The 13,204-nt window shown below is 37.6% G+C and overlaps 1 protein-coding gene across 1 annotated transcript; it reads left to right on the plus strand.

Moving 5' to 3' along the window:
- The first annotated feature begins 1,082 nt into the window (after positions 1 to 1,082).
- Positions 1,083 to 13,190, plus strand: LOC127432925 (stomatin-like). Its single transcript, XM_051684452.1, has 7 exons — positions 1,083 to 1,236; positions 7,201 to 7,304; positions 7,616 to 7,688; positions 8,018 to 8,100; positions 10,009 to 10,212; positions 10,703 to 10,837; positions 11,376 to 13,190. The coding sequence occupies exons 1-7, from the start codon at positions 1,182 to 1,184 to the stop codon at positions 11,562 to 11,564; spliced, it is 843 nt and encodes a 280-aa protein (XP_051540412.1). The 5' UTR covers positions 1,083 to 1,181; the 3' UTR covers positions 11,565 to 13,190.
- The last annotated feature ends 14 nt before the right edge of the window (positions 13,191 to 13,204 follow it).

Raw genomic sequence — 13,204 nt, forward strand, 5'->3', positions numbered from 1 at the left:
GAAATATCAAATCAGCCAATTGTGTGGCAGCAGTGCAATGCATAAAATCATGCAGATATGGGTCAGGAGCTTCAGTTAATTTTCACATCAACCATTAGAATGGGTAAAAAATGTGATCTCAGTGATTTCGACCGTGACATGATTGTTGGTGCCAGATGGGCTGGTTTGAGTATTTCTGTAACTGCTGATCTCCTGGGATTTTCATGCACAACAGTCTCTAGAATTTACTCAGAATGGTGCCAAAAAAACAAAAAAAAAAACATCCAGTGAGTGGCAGTTGCCTTGTTGATGACAGAGGTCAACGGAGAATGGCCAGACTGGTTCGAGCTGACAGAAAGGCTACGGTAACTCAGATAACCGCTCTGTACAATTGCAGTAAGCAAAATAGCATCTCAGAATGCACAACAGGCAGGTTGTAGCACAATCTTGAGGCAGATGTGCTACAACAGCAGAAGACCACTTCAGGTTATGCATTGCACTGCTGCCACATGATTGGCTGATTGATTGGCTGATGAATCGCATACTTAATAAAGTGGTCGGTGAGTGTATAGTGTATATATATATATATATATATATATATATATATATATATATATATATATATAGTATATACTGTATGTGTTATAAATAATGCAAAAAAAAAAAAAAAAAAAAACATATTTTAGCCCCATTTAAACCCCATAACAGAAATACAGTGATTTACACTATTTTGCTACTCATGCTACACCAGTATGGAAGGTTGAAAGACTTACAGTAAAGACCTGGCTGCATCACAAGTTTGCTGATTTATTGGTTTCACATTAAAGGAAGGAAATCCATAAAAAAAAAAAAGAACAACAATTGGCTGGAAACCACAGTCAAATGCTTAAAGGGAGAGACAGACTGGCTTGATAGCAGTAAAATAAGCATCTGGACCAAAAATGAACCTAAAATACAGATTATTTCTTTTAAAGAATTAAAACAGTCATAACTGTTTCATAATCAACCATCTTGTACAGCTTGATATTGCTCAGTGGATGGAGTCACAAGACCATTAGTGCCTGTTAATGATCATCAAACTGCATTTGTAGATAACACCACACCCATCAGAGGAAGTGCTTTAGAAGTACAAACAGATCTCTCCCTCACAGGGTCTCACAAAGCAAGTGCTGTTCTGCACGTCCTGTGTAGTGCCACACCACATGGAGATGGAAGTTGACATGGAGCGAGGTGCCCAGAGCAAGCAAGACCTAATCAGTAAGATGATCTGGCTATTGTTCTTGCTTTCTTTCTCTTTCTGTCCTTCTCTCGGCTCTTTTATTTTAACAGTAGCACCTTTCTAAATTGTGAACTTTAATTTGAAAGTGAGTAATTTACTGAAACTACTACAGGATTTAAATATACACTACCGGTCAAAAGTTTTGAAACACTTACTCATTCTTTATTATATATATATATATATATATATATTTTCACATTTAGAATAATATTAAAGTCATCAAAACTATGGAATAACATAAATGGAACTATGGGAATTATGTTGTGACTAAAAAAAATCCCAAAAAAAAATCAAAACTGTGTTATATTTTAGCATCTTCAAAGTAGTCACCCTTTGCCTAAAATTTGCAGACATGTACTCTTGACATTTTCTCAACCAACTTCTTGAGGTATCACCCTGGGACGCTTTTTAAACAGTATTGAAGGAGTTCCCATCTATGTTGGGCACTTATTGGCTGCTTTTCTTTATTACTTGGTCCAAGTCATCAATTTCCAAAAACATTTTTTTTTAAATTACATTTTAGTTTTATAATGAAATGAATTAATATGGTGGCACAATTATATTTTTGTCTACAAAACTTATTTCAAAGATTTTTAAGATCATGAGAAACATTTCAGTCAAGTGTTTCAAAACTTTTGACCAGTACTGTATATTGAGTTGCTGTCAATGGTGACTGTATTGTTTAGCCATCATCAGTTCTTCAGTTACATACTTTGCATTTTTGTTTGGTCTGCAAAGCAGTCAATTCTCCACACTTGTTAATCAATGTACTTGTGAGAGGAGAGAGAGAAAGAGAGATACATATCAAGTCATATGGCTGTTATTCTTAGTTCCAGCAGATTTTGTTTAGACAGAATCATGGAGCAAGCAGATAATGTCAACACAACAGATTGGAGAAGTTAATGGAGCTCTTGGAAAAATCCACTCTAAAGTGTTAAGTGGTAAATGCAGTCTGTTGAAATAAAAGGAAGCGGTTAACAGTGAAAATATGTCAGTAACTTTCAGTTCAATATTTTGTGGTTTGAGAGCAGTCTGTTATCTTCATTTGAGCAATTACGATGTAGATAAATAAGGGATTATGGGAACTCTTTAAAATAAGGTTGTACATTAAAAAAAAAAAATTTATTATTAGTTAATGCACTATAGTTAACTAATGTTAACGGATACAACCTTATTGTTAAGTGTTTCTGCATTTATTAATCTTGGTTAATTTCAATGCTAATGATGACATTGCTAATGATGAAAATGTACAGTATGTTTAACATAAGCTGTTTACTGTACGTTAGTAATTACGTTGTATGTATGTTGTAGGCCTAAATATTGGATAATGGCGAAAGCGTAGATTTAGGTAGGGACTTGTCCCAACCAATATTTGGGCAATTTAACCAGTTAGAAAATACTTTAATTTTATACAGTTTTTTATTTTTTTTTTACTCTGACGTCTTGTGAAGCGGTTCATATATGGCATTCTCGCATGGCACCTGTTTCTTTTCTCAGTGCTGTTCAGGATGCACCAATCACAGTCGTTTGTGATTACTGTATAAGGGCTTTTTAATCATTCTTTGGAGATTACATGGGCGGATTTCCATTTGTATCTTAGGTCCAGTTCTTTAAACTAATAGATTTTAAAAAGCATGCTTTTTGTGTAAAAATATTTCCTATATGAATTATTGAATTTGAGCTACTGTGCCAAGTTAGGGGGTGGATTAAAGATGCAAGATTTTAAGATGATAGTACAACTGCAGAGACAACAGACTGCCATCCCCAATGAAGAATTTAGTGGTTGTCAGTGGGGTTGCATGATATATAGAATTTTCGCGGTGTACAAATTAACTTTCAGTATGATTTTAATGAAATTCATCCATAAAGTGTACAAAGATACATGGAGCAGAAAACATTAGGCACAGGTCTGGTAAGTGTGTATTTCTATGATGACATAGGCATGTGTGAGAGATTCAAGCAAGCAGCTCATCAAAATGAGTTGGTCTATGTCAGCGCAAGGATGTTTGCATTTTGAATTTTTCATTAATATTTCATATTTTTTGCACACGATGTATCGCATAGATTTAGCCAATACGTGTTTTGTTTTGCACTTTGGAGAAAAACATTAGGGTAAATAGGAAAAGCATGTTTTGTTGATATAATACAGGAAATAAAATGAGACCTTTGTGATTAAAATAGTGCTAGCAAAAAACGGCTAATATTTAATATGGTGGGGCAGAGGAACAGAAAATGAGACTTGTTATGTGAGGAAATATTTTGCCCATAGACACTACTTCTCCCAGTCTAAATATCAGCATTTTGAATAATGTCCTCCTTGCAATATGTCCCTACCAATCCTCAAATCAAACCTACGCCCTTGGTTAATGGATCATGAACTAACAATGAATGAACTATTCAGTAGAATATTTATAATTAACGTTAACAAAGATTAATAAATGCTTTTCAAAAAATTTGTTAATTGTTAGTTCATGTTAACTACTGTAGTTAACTAATGTTAACGTATACAACCTTATTGTAAAGTGTTGCTGCATTTATAAATCTTGTTTAATTTTTATTTCAATGTATGTTTAACATTATAAGTTTTATATGTAAGTATAATTACAGTACGTTTGTCAGTTGTATTTTTACACATGCAACGCGGCCTCGTGCATCTCTCTCTATCCCGAACTGGCATCTCCGGCTCCCAAATACCTGATTCAGCACCGGCCATGTGTCCTCACGGCCCGGCCACGCCTTCCTCCTCGTCACACTCCTCCCCCACCCAATTCAGGCAGGGGCGCCACTGAACTGACCTACCCCCCCCCCCCCCCTCCCAATCTCTGGAGGGGAGACACTGCCCTTCTGGACGTTCTGTCAGCCAGTGTTCCACCCCACCTTCTGGGAACCTGGGGGAGAGACGAGAGGAGGTGTGGGTAGAGGGAAAGTGCGAGCTAGAGACACAGAGAGAGAGAGAGAGAGGAAAACTTGCTCGCCGGTTCCCGGACACACTGTTGCCCGGACCTCAACCACTCCTCCGCCCTCTGGTGGACAACAGCTCGCTCCTCCCCCAGCGGATGGCAGCGAGTCCTCCGGCCCCTGGCAGATGGAACCACTCCTCCTCTTCTTCGCCGGTTGGCAGCAGTTCCTCTGGCTCTCGGTGGCCGGCAGCGACCCCTCTGTCCCTAGACAGACGGCCGCGGCTGCTCCCCTGGCGGACGCAGCGGCGAGGACTCCATGACATCGCATCCCTCCTCCCTCCCGGGTTTCGGCACCACTGTAACAGTTAAAGGATGGACAAGGAGGCAGGAATCGGCTGAACAGTAAACATAAAGTTTAATGGTAAAACTCAACTTAAAACAACATAAAACAAACATGAACACAGGCACACATGTAGCACGGGGCCACGTGCGTCTCTCTCTCTCTCAAACTGGCGCCTCTGGCTCCCCTTTATCTTGCTCTCCCGCTGATCAGCTGATTCAGCACCGGCCGTGCATCATCACGGCCCGGCCACACCCTCCTCCTCATCACACTCCTCCCCCGCCTGATTCAGGCCGGGGCGCCACCGGTCTGACCAACTCCCCCCCATCTCTGGAGGGGAGATGCTGACCTTCCGGCCGTTCTGTCAGCCGGTGGTCCACCTTGCCTTGAGGGAAAGGGCGAGCGGAGACACAAAGAGAGAGAGAGAGAGGAGAGAGTGAGAACTTGCTCGCCGGCTCCTGGACGCGCTGTCGCATGGTCCTAAACTGCTCCTCCGCCCTCTGCCGGACACCAGCTCGCTCTTCCCAGCAGACAGCAGTGAGTCCTCCAGCCCCTGGTGGACGGCACCGCTCCTCCCCTTCTTCGGTGGATGGCAGAGGTTCCTCTGGCTCTCGGCGGCTGGCAGCGACCCCTTCGTTCCCAGGCAGACGGCCGCAGCTGCTCCCCTGGCAGATGGCAGCAGCGAAGTCTCCGCGACAGTTCATCCCTCCTCCCTCCCGGGCTTCGGCACCACTTTAACAGGCAAGGAGGAGGCAGGAACCGGCTGAACAGTCAACATAAAGGTTTAATGATATAAATTAACTTAAAACAACATAAAACATAAGACAGACACACATGCAGCGCAGCTGTATATGTTAGTTGTATATGTTAACATTATTTATGCACTATGAACTAACATGAACTAACAATGAACAACTGTATTTTTATTAACTGACATTAACAAAGATTAATAAACGCTGTAAAAAATATATTGTTAATTGTTTGTTAACGATACCTAATGCATTTACTAATGTTAATGAATGGAACTTTATTGTAAAGTGTTACCTAATAATGTTTATGTACATAGCACTAACTTAAACCTTACAATACCATCTTACATACAGTACAATGCAGTACTACATGCACTTATTGTATTATTAAAATTATTATTATTGTTTAATCATGATTTCCTCACTCAGCTATATACAACTGTAGATTGCAAAAGGGATGTTTTGACTAAAAAAATATTATACTGAGTGTATTGTAAAATACAATACAGTACTGTCATTACAATGAACTTTTTTGTTCATCACTACACATGAATGTGATAGGTGAAATTGTAGAAAATGTAAACATGTGATGGGTTAATCTCTCTGAGTGCTCAAATAATATAATAGACAGGTCATAAACAAGCATAAAAGACACCCTTGGTCTCAAACATTTGGGTGTGTAAACACTTACATTTATTGTACTGATGTGCTTAGAGCAAACATTAAGAGCTTGTTGGCCAGTGTTCATATACATACACAAACCCCCACCTGCACAGAATGGGACAACATTAGAGCTGAATAATGATGGAGAGAAGGGAGTCTTCCAGATGACTTATTTGGTGTTTGTATGAGCCACTGGAGGTCCAGTGAAGGGCTTGGATGGAGAAAGGGCGAAAACACTGTAAACCTCATATGCTAAAAGAGATAGTTCACACGAAACTGGAAATTCTGTCATTATTTACTCACCCTCACATTTTGCAAAACCTGTATGACTTGCTTTCTTCTGTTGAACACAAAAAGAGATGTTAGGCAGATGGCTCAGTAACCAATTTCATTGTATAGAGGTCTTCTGCAACATAAAATACAAAGAGTGAGACAATTACTGTACATCTTTTTTAAATGATGCCATTTTGTTTAGGAATAAAAGTGTTTTAATAACATCATAGTACATTTGTGATCACCTCAACCTTCATTGTTAACTCTCTGACACCCAATTGCTTAGCAAATACTGAGTTAAAGGTATAAGCTCACCCAGCACTACCTTTTTAAACTGTTGCCTTCTGGCCGACACTAAAGAGCACTGAGCACCAGAACAGTATTTTTCCCTCAGACTAATCATCTCATGAACAATTAAAACTATACTATAATTCGTGCAATACACAGCCTAGTCAATTACATTATTTAACATATCCTACCTTTTCTGCGTTACATTCCCTTGCACTGTATATAACATTTGTATTTGTACATGCAATATGTATATTTTTGACTTATTGTGTATTTCTATATATACTTATATTTCTATACGCTTTTTATTTTTATTCTATTTTATTTATTTATAATTAACTCTGTCTTGTTGTTGTATTGTTTGTGCACTGGAAGCTTCTGTCACCAAGTAAAATTCCTTGTATGTGGAAGCATACTTGGCAATAAAGCTCATTCTTCTTCTCACGGAATCATTGTATGGGAACTGGGTTAAGGTTAATGTGAGGGATAAGCTGATGGTTAGGAAACTTAAATAGGAGAATTTTAGTTGAACATTTGCAAACAAAACCATCTATATAATGTATTACTTTAATGTTTAATCGTCAGCTTCAACACATACTCTATGTATTACATACATATCTCTTCACAATGTAAAAACATGGCAACATATCTTGGTGTCTCTATGCAAATTTTCAAACCACATGCTATCAATAGCTGTTTGTGAGAATACATTGTTTTCTGTGCTTCTAGGTGACAGTAAGCGGGGTCTGGGCTGCTGTGGGTGGTTCCTTGTGATCATCTCAGCGTTTTTCTGTATATTGATCTTTCCAATCAGCATTTTCATAAGCATCAAGGTATGAAGCATAATAGAACCTGACGCACAATAATGGTGTACTGTGTAAGCTCATATGGCACATGTCAACAAAAAAACAAAAACAAATGTGTAGTCTGGGTGACGTTTGTTGTTATTATCATCCAAATCTACTTTTTTTTTTTTTTTTTTTTGTCCTGTTGTTGTAATATGACACCCATATACAAAATTATAATAATTAAATACTTTTCTTGGGGTTTACCTGGAAGTTACTTCCAATACATGAATATTTTTGAATGTTTGTTGTTGAAATGTGTTGAAACCCACCTTAAGTGCTTTGTTGCTGTGTAATAGATTGTGAAAGAATATGAACGTGCAGTTATATTTAGATTGGGACGGATAACAGCCCGAAAACCCAAAGGACCAGGTATGTAGAAAAAACATTTAATATCCAGCTGTCAGTCTTTTTTTTTAAAGTCTTAGATAGGCCAGAAAGGAACAAACACTGATGAAACCTCAGCTTTAGTCCTAAAATCAATATTTTACTTGGGCATTATGCTTATACTGTATGTACCAACTGTGTAGTCCACATGTGGACATTAGAAGTACTTGTTGTTAAAGCATCAGTAGATGATGAATCATGTAAAATCACATAGAGGCTCTAACTACCTCTTCTATAAAAAGATTCAATTTTCTCTATGTATGACTCAGATAATGAACTTTCTAAGATAACTCCAAAATGTCACCTGTGTCTAGGAATCTTCTTCATCATCCCTTGCACGGACTCCTTCATCAAGGTGGATCTGAGAACTGTTTCATTTGACATCCCTCCTCAAGAGGTAGAGGAAAGATACTGTACTCACCTATTGCAGTGTCCGTTATGATATGATGTTTAATATAAGGTGTACTGTACATGTAGAAATCTTGTTGATGAACTTACAGACTCACAGATAACACTACGTTAAAATCTGCATTAACATAATTTTTAACATTTGTATAATTTTTATTTTTTATTTTTTAGGAATATTACGGATTCAATACAAGTTAGGCATTTCTCAATCGACAGCAGTTGTGGCAGAGTGTGATTCCACAAAAAGTAATTTTGACTCATAGCTCCTTTTCTTTAAAAAAGCAAAGATTGAGGTTAAAATGAGGTACCTACAATCTGGGTCGTTTCTAGCTTTAAGTGGTATTAGCAGCTGCTTAGGGCCCTTGAGCCACCAGGGGGTCCCGCAAAGCAAGGTGGTTTTTTTTATTTATATATACTAAAAGCTGCTAGTAATACTCAGTTATGTACTATTAATACTGTTATGGCTTAATTAGACAGTTTTAGGGGGCCCCCTTGTGGCCCAACAGGGAAGGGAGAATGTAACTGCAAGGAGAGAGTTGTAACTAGATGTGACAGGCACATGCACCTAAAAGTCGGGAGTGGGGAAAAAAAAGGGGGGAAAAAAGGAAGAGGAGGAGAAATGCAGCCAGACCACTGGTAAGAAATGAATGTAAGCCAGCTACCTAGCTAGATGGTGTTTGTTTGTTGTCGTGCATTAGATTGCAACAATTAGTTAGCTAACGTTTTGCAGTTGTATCCCATTGTATATAGTTATTTATAGTCATTTAGTGTTAAATTGTATAGTTTTTTATTGTTAAATTATTGTTAATGTTTTGTTAATTTATTGTAAATTTTTTGCGTTTTGTGTAGTTAATATATTCCAGTTTTTAATAATATTCAAATTAGTTGAAGACTGAATAGTGGTGTTAATCTTGGGTGGGCCTGGATCCAAGGGGGTTGGGCTGGGGTTGGGGGGCCTCCATATGCTCAGAAACGGCCCTGCCTACAATGGAAGTAATTGGGGCCAATTTCCGGAGGGTTTAAAGGCAGAAATGTGAAGCTTAACATTTTATAAAAGCACTTACGTTAATTTTTCTGCAAAAACTTGTGTATTATTTGAGTTATAAAGTTGTTTAAATCTTAATTTTTACAGACGTTTTAGGGTTTATGGCGTTACGTCATCAAAGCACCAAAGTTGTATAACTGGATATAACTTTACACAGAAAAGGTTAGTAAGCGATTATATCACAATAAAATCATGATATTACGCATAATGTTTACATCTTATGGCTATACGAATTAAACACACTGTTTTAACGTTTAAGGATTGGCACCATTCACTTTCATTGTCAGTGCCTCACTGTAACCCAGATTTTTGCTTTTTAAAAAGAAAAGGAGGGACAAATCATAATAAATGTTTGTGGTAATCAACATTATGGCAAAAATGCTGTCAATTAAGCTTAACTTATATTGAATCTGGAATATTTCTTTACGTCCACTCCTCCTAACCCTGTGTTAAGCAAAGTTTCACACTTTTTAAAAGAGGGTTAATGCTGCTTTTAACCCTGGTTTATGAGACCCTGCTCCAGAGCAGTGCTGTAGCCTCTGCCAAAGGTATACAGTGCAGTGTTAGAATGCAATAGCCAGTTGTTTAACAACAGTTGTAGACAGCAAATCAGAAACTGTACAGCTACTGTATATTGTATATTTAAACAAGAGCTTCAACACAGGGTCTACATTCGGTGTACAGTGTTGGGTTTCACTAACCCAGGGTAAAATATGAACCTTGTGAAACATGGAACAAGATAATTCAGGATTACATTCTAAACCCTGGGTTAACAATTTAAATTGTGAAAAGCCTAAAATTAAACTACAGTGTAGTTACTTAGATGCCTCATTTTCTTTTGTCTGTTTTTAGATCCTAACCAAAGACTCAGTGACTGTTTCTGTGGATGGTGTGGTGTACTTTCGTGTTAGTGATCCCATTGCCTCTGTGGCAAATGTGACCAATGCTGATTATTCCACCCGTCTGCTGGCCCAGACCACCCTGAGGAACGTACTAGGCACTAAGAACCTGTCTGAGGTCCTGTCTGACCGGGAGGGCATCTCTCAGAGCATGCAGGTGAGTGCAGAGATGAGAGGATATGGTAAATGCTTTATAATCCATAATACCCATATTTGCATATGACCGGCTCTGCATGTCTGCATTAATGCATGTTGAAATACACACCAGAGCTGATGGCACCACAATAACACACATGTCCCAAGCCCTACATTAGTGTCTGTCTTGAGATGTGATGTCAAAGGCATTGCACACTTTTAAGAGCCCCTCCAAAAGAAATTGGGCACTGGTTAAACCTATACTATAATATAATCAAATACTATACTTACATAGTATATGTTGCTTGCAATAAAAAAATCTTTCATTAGAATACACGGTTATTCACTGTATTCCTTTTCCACTGATGCTATTATGAAAAGCTGTCAATAGAAAAGGGTGCATTTTGCCCTCAGAATGGTGTTTTTACCATCAGGGGCTAACGGAACCATGCTAAAAACATTGACCCTCTGGTTTGTCCCATAATGCCTCAGTTTCCTTTTCCCTGCTGCAGATGACCCTGGATGAAGCCACAGACTTGTGGGGTATTAAGGTGGAGCGGGTGGAGATTAAAGATGTTAAACTACCTGTTCAGTTGCAGAGAGCAATGGCAGCCGAGGCCGAGGCAACGCGGGAGGCTAGAGCGAAGGTGGGCATCACAGCCACATACATGTGCCCAATTTCCTAATACACTTTTGTATACTTAGTATGATATAGTAGTATGCCTAAGGAAAAACATTTTCGTCCCTTTCTTGCTTTAATGACAGCATGCAGTTGAGCTGGCATGGATTTTACATATTTGTATAAAACCTGATGATCCATGTTATTCCACAATGATTTGAGAATGTTCCAAAGAGCATCTTGTGTGCTTCAATGGAAACAATGAAAACTGACCTTTTATTTTTTTTTATTTTATTTTTTTATAAATGAGATTACATAGCCAATGCCACAAATTTGCTAACATTTAATAAGTGACCTAAAACAAAAAAACTTAAAACATAACTTTTTAAGTTATAAAAAATAACTCTTTTTTTTTTTATATTTGTCAAAATCTTTCTGTTTCTTTCCAGGTTTGAATGAAAGAAATCACAGATATAGACTCTACTGTAAATTGGAATATGAACTGGTGTGCACTGGCTCTGTGTGTAATGCCATACACTAATAGATTCTGGTTTGTGATAATGCAGGTCATTGCAGCAGAGGGAGAGATGAATGCATCCAGAGCTCTGAAGGAGGCATCTCTGGTGATCGCAGAGTCTCCTTCTGCTCTTCAGCTTAGATACCTCCAAACCCTCAACACCATCGCAGCTGAGAAGAACTCCACCATTATCTTCCCTCTGCCCATGGACATGATGAGCCAATTCATAAAAAAATGATTGCAGAAGCATTTTTGTGTATTCAAAAAATGTGTACAGACGTAAACATTGAAGAGCAATTTAACATCATTTCTTTAAAAATTTTAAAAGATTTTCTTATGTGCCATGTTTTACAAATATTTTAGATTTTAGTGTTGAAAGAATATTGCAATTAATGTATAACAGTAAAGAGTTAAGGTTTACAAATAACTTTATAATATATATATATATATATATATATATATATGAATGTCATATATTTCAGAACATACACTATGGTTCAAAATCCCTACTGAAAATTTGGCATTTTTCTAATTTAATAATAATTAAAAAATTATTACAAATTATATTATCAGCATGTCAGCATAACAATTTGAGTGAAAAGGCTACCTGAAAAATAACATGATTGCAGATTTTTGGACCCCACTGTAAGTCAATGCCTAAATGCTAATTTATATTCCTGTAAACAGGGGTGTAAAAAGTACTTAGAAATTATACTCAAGTGAAAGTATGGATACTGAGTAAAAATTATCTAGCCAAAAACATACTTGAGTTAAAGTAAAAAAGTATTCACATTCATTTGTACTTAAGTAACTTTTATCCTAGCAACATTTATCCTACTTATTAACTTTTTTCCTAGCAAGAATGAAATCAAGAGAGGAGATTGTGTAAGTGAGGATGTTGTTAAATTCGATTGGTTTGTTAAGCTGCCTTTTTACTGTCTCTGGCAACTGTCATATTTCTCCCGCAGTGGCATTCACAACCTGGTCATAGAATCATGTTAGAATAACTACATTTTTACTAAATTATTTTTATATGGCATGTTGCAATTTCCTGGTGGAGTGAACACTAGAGGTGCTAAAACAACAATGACTTTTATCCCCTTTCACTCAAATCATGAGTTAAACGGCAGATTATCAGTTAATAAACACTTACTTTTTGCTCTGTTCCTCACACAATGCTATCTTATGACATATAAACACTTTTACTACAGCGCATGACTCATTATAACATTTGTATCACATAACCAACTACATTTACAAGCTTGTTTTAGTGTGATCAAATTGCGCGGTAGCTCAACTGATAGAGTGTTGCATATGCAATACAACGGAGCAGGGTCTTGAAGAGCACGCAAGTCGACACGTGGCCGAAAGTGTCATAGAAGCACCACAAAATGAGATGGTTGCTTCAGAAATTGTGTTTTTCATCTCTCATTTACTTTTTCTGACCCTATCGGTTAGGTTTAGGTTTAAGGTTTAGGGTAGGGGGTCAGTTTTGTTGATTTTAATCTCGATAGAACATTAACCTTAAATACCTCATCTGTTTAGGAGAACATTTCACTCGCTTTTAGTGGCACACAGTGGACATTTCACTTTGGAACTGCCCTGAGACGTGTAATGAGCCACATAATTTTATTTTGCAAAAACATTGACACAGTCTCGCAATGTTCGTTGCATGGGAGAAGGCACTCACGAATTGCGATGTCAGAGCACCCAGACCCTTGAGACATAAAGAAAGATAAAAAAAATTCTAAGAAGCTTTGAAGAAAGTTAGTAAAGTTGTTGGTTTTGTGAATTGTTTTCTGAGGTTTGCTGCCAAACCTTGCAGTTGAGCAGATGGATAAATTCAATAAAATTCATAATTATATTTGCTCAGACTCC

This window comes from Myxocyprinus asiaticus, chromosome 42, assembly GCF_019703515.2.
Source record: "Myxocyprinus asiaticus isolate MX2 ecotype Aquarium Trade chromosome 42, UBuf_Myxa_2, whole genome shotgun sequence".
Lineage (NCBI taxonomy): Eukaryota > Metazoa > Chordata > Actinopteri > Cypriniformes > Catostomidae > Myxocyprinus > Myxocyprinus asiaticus.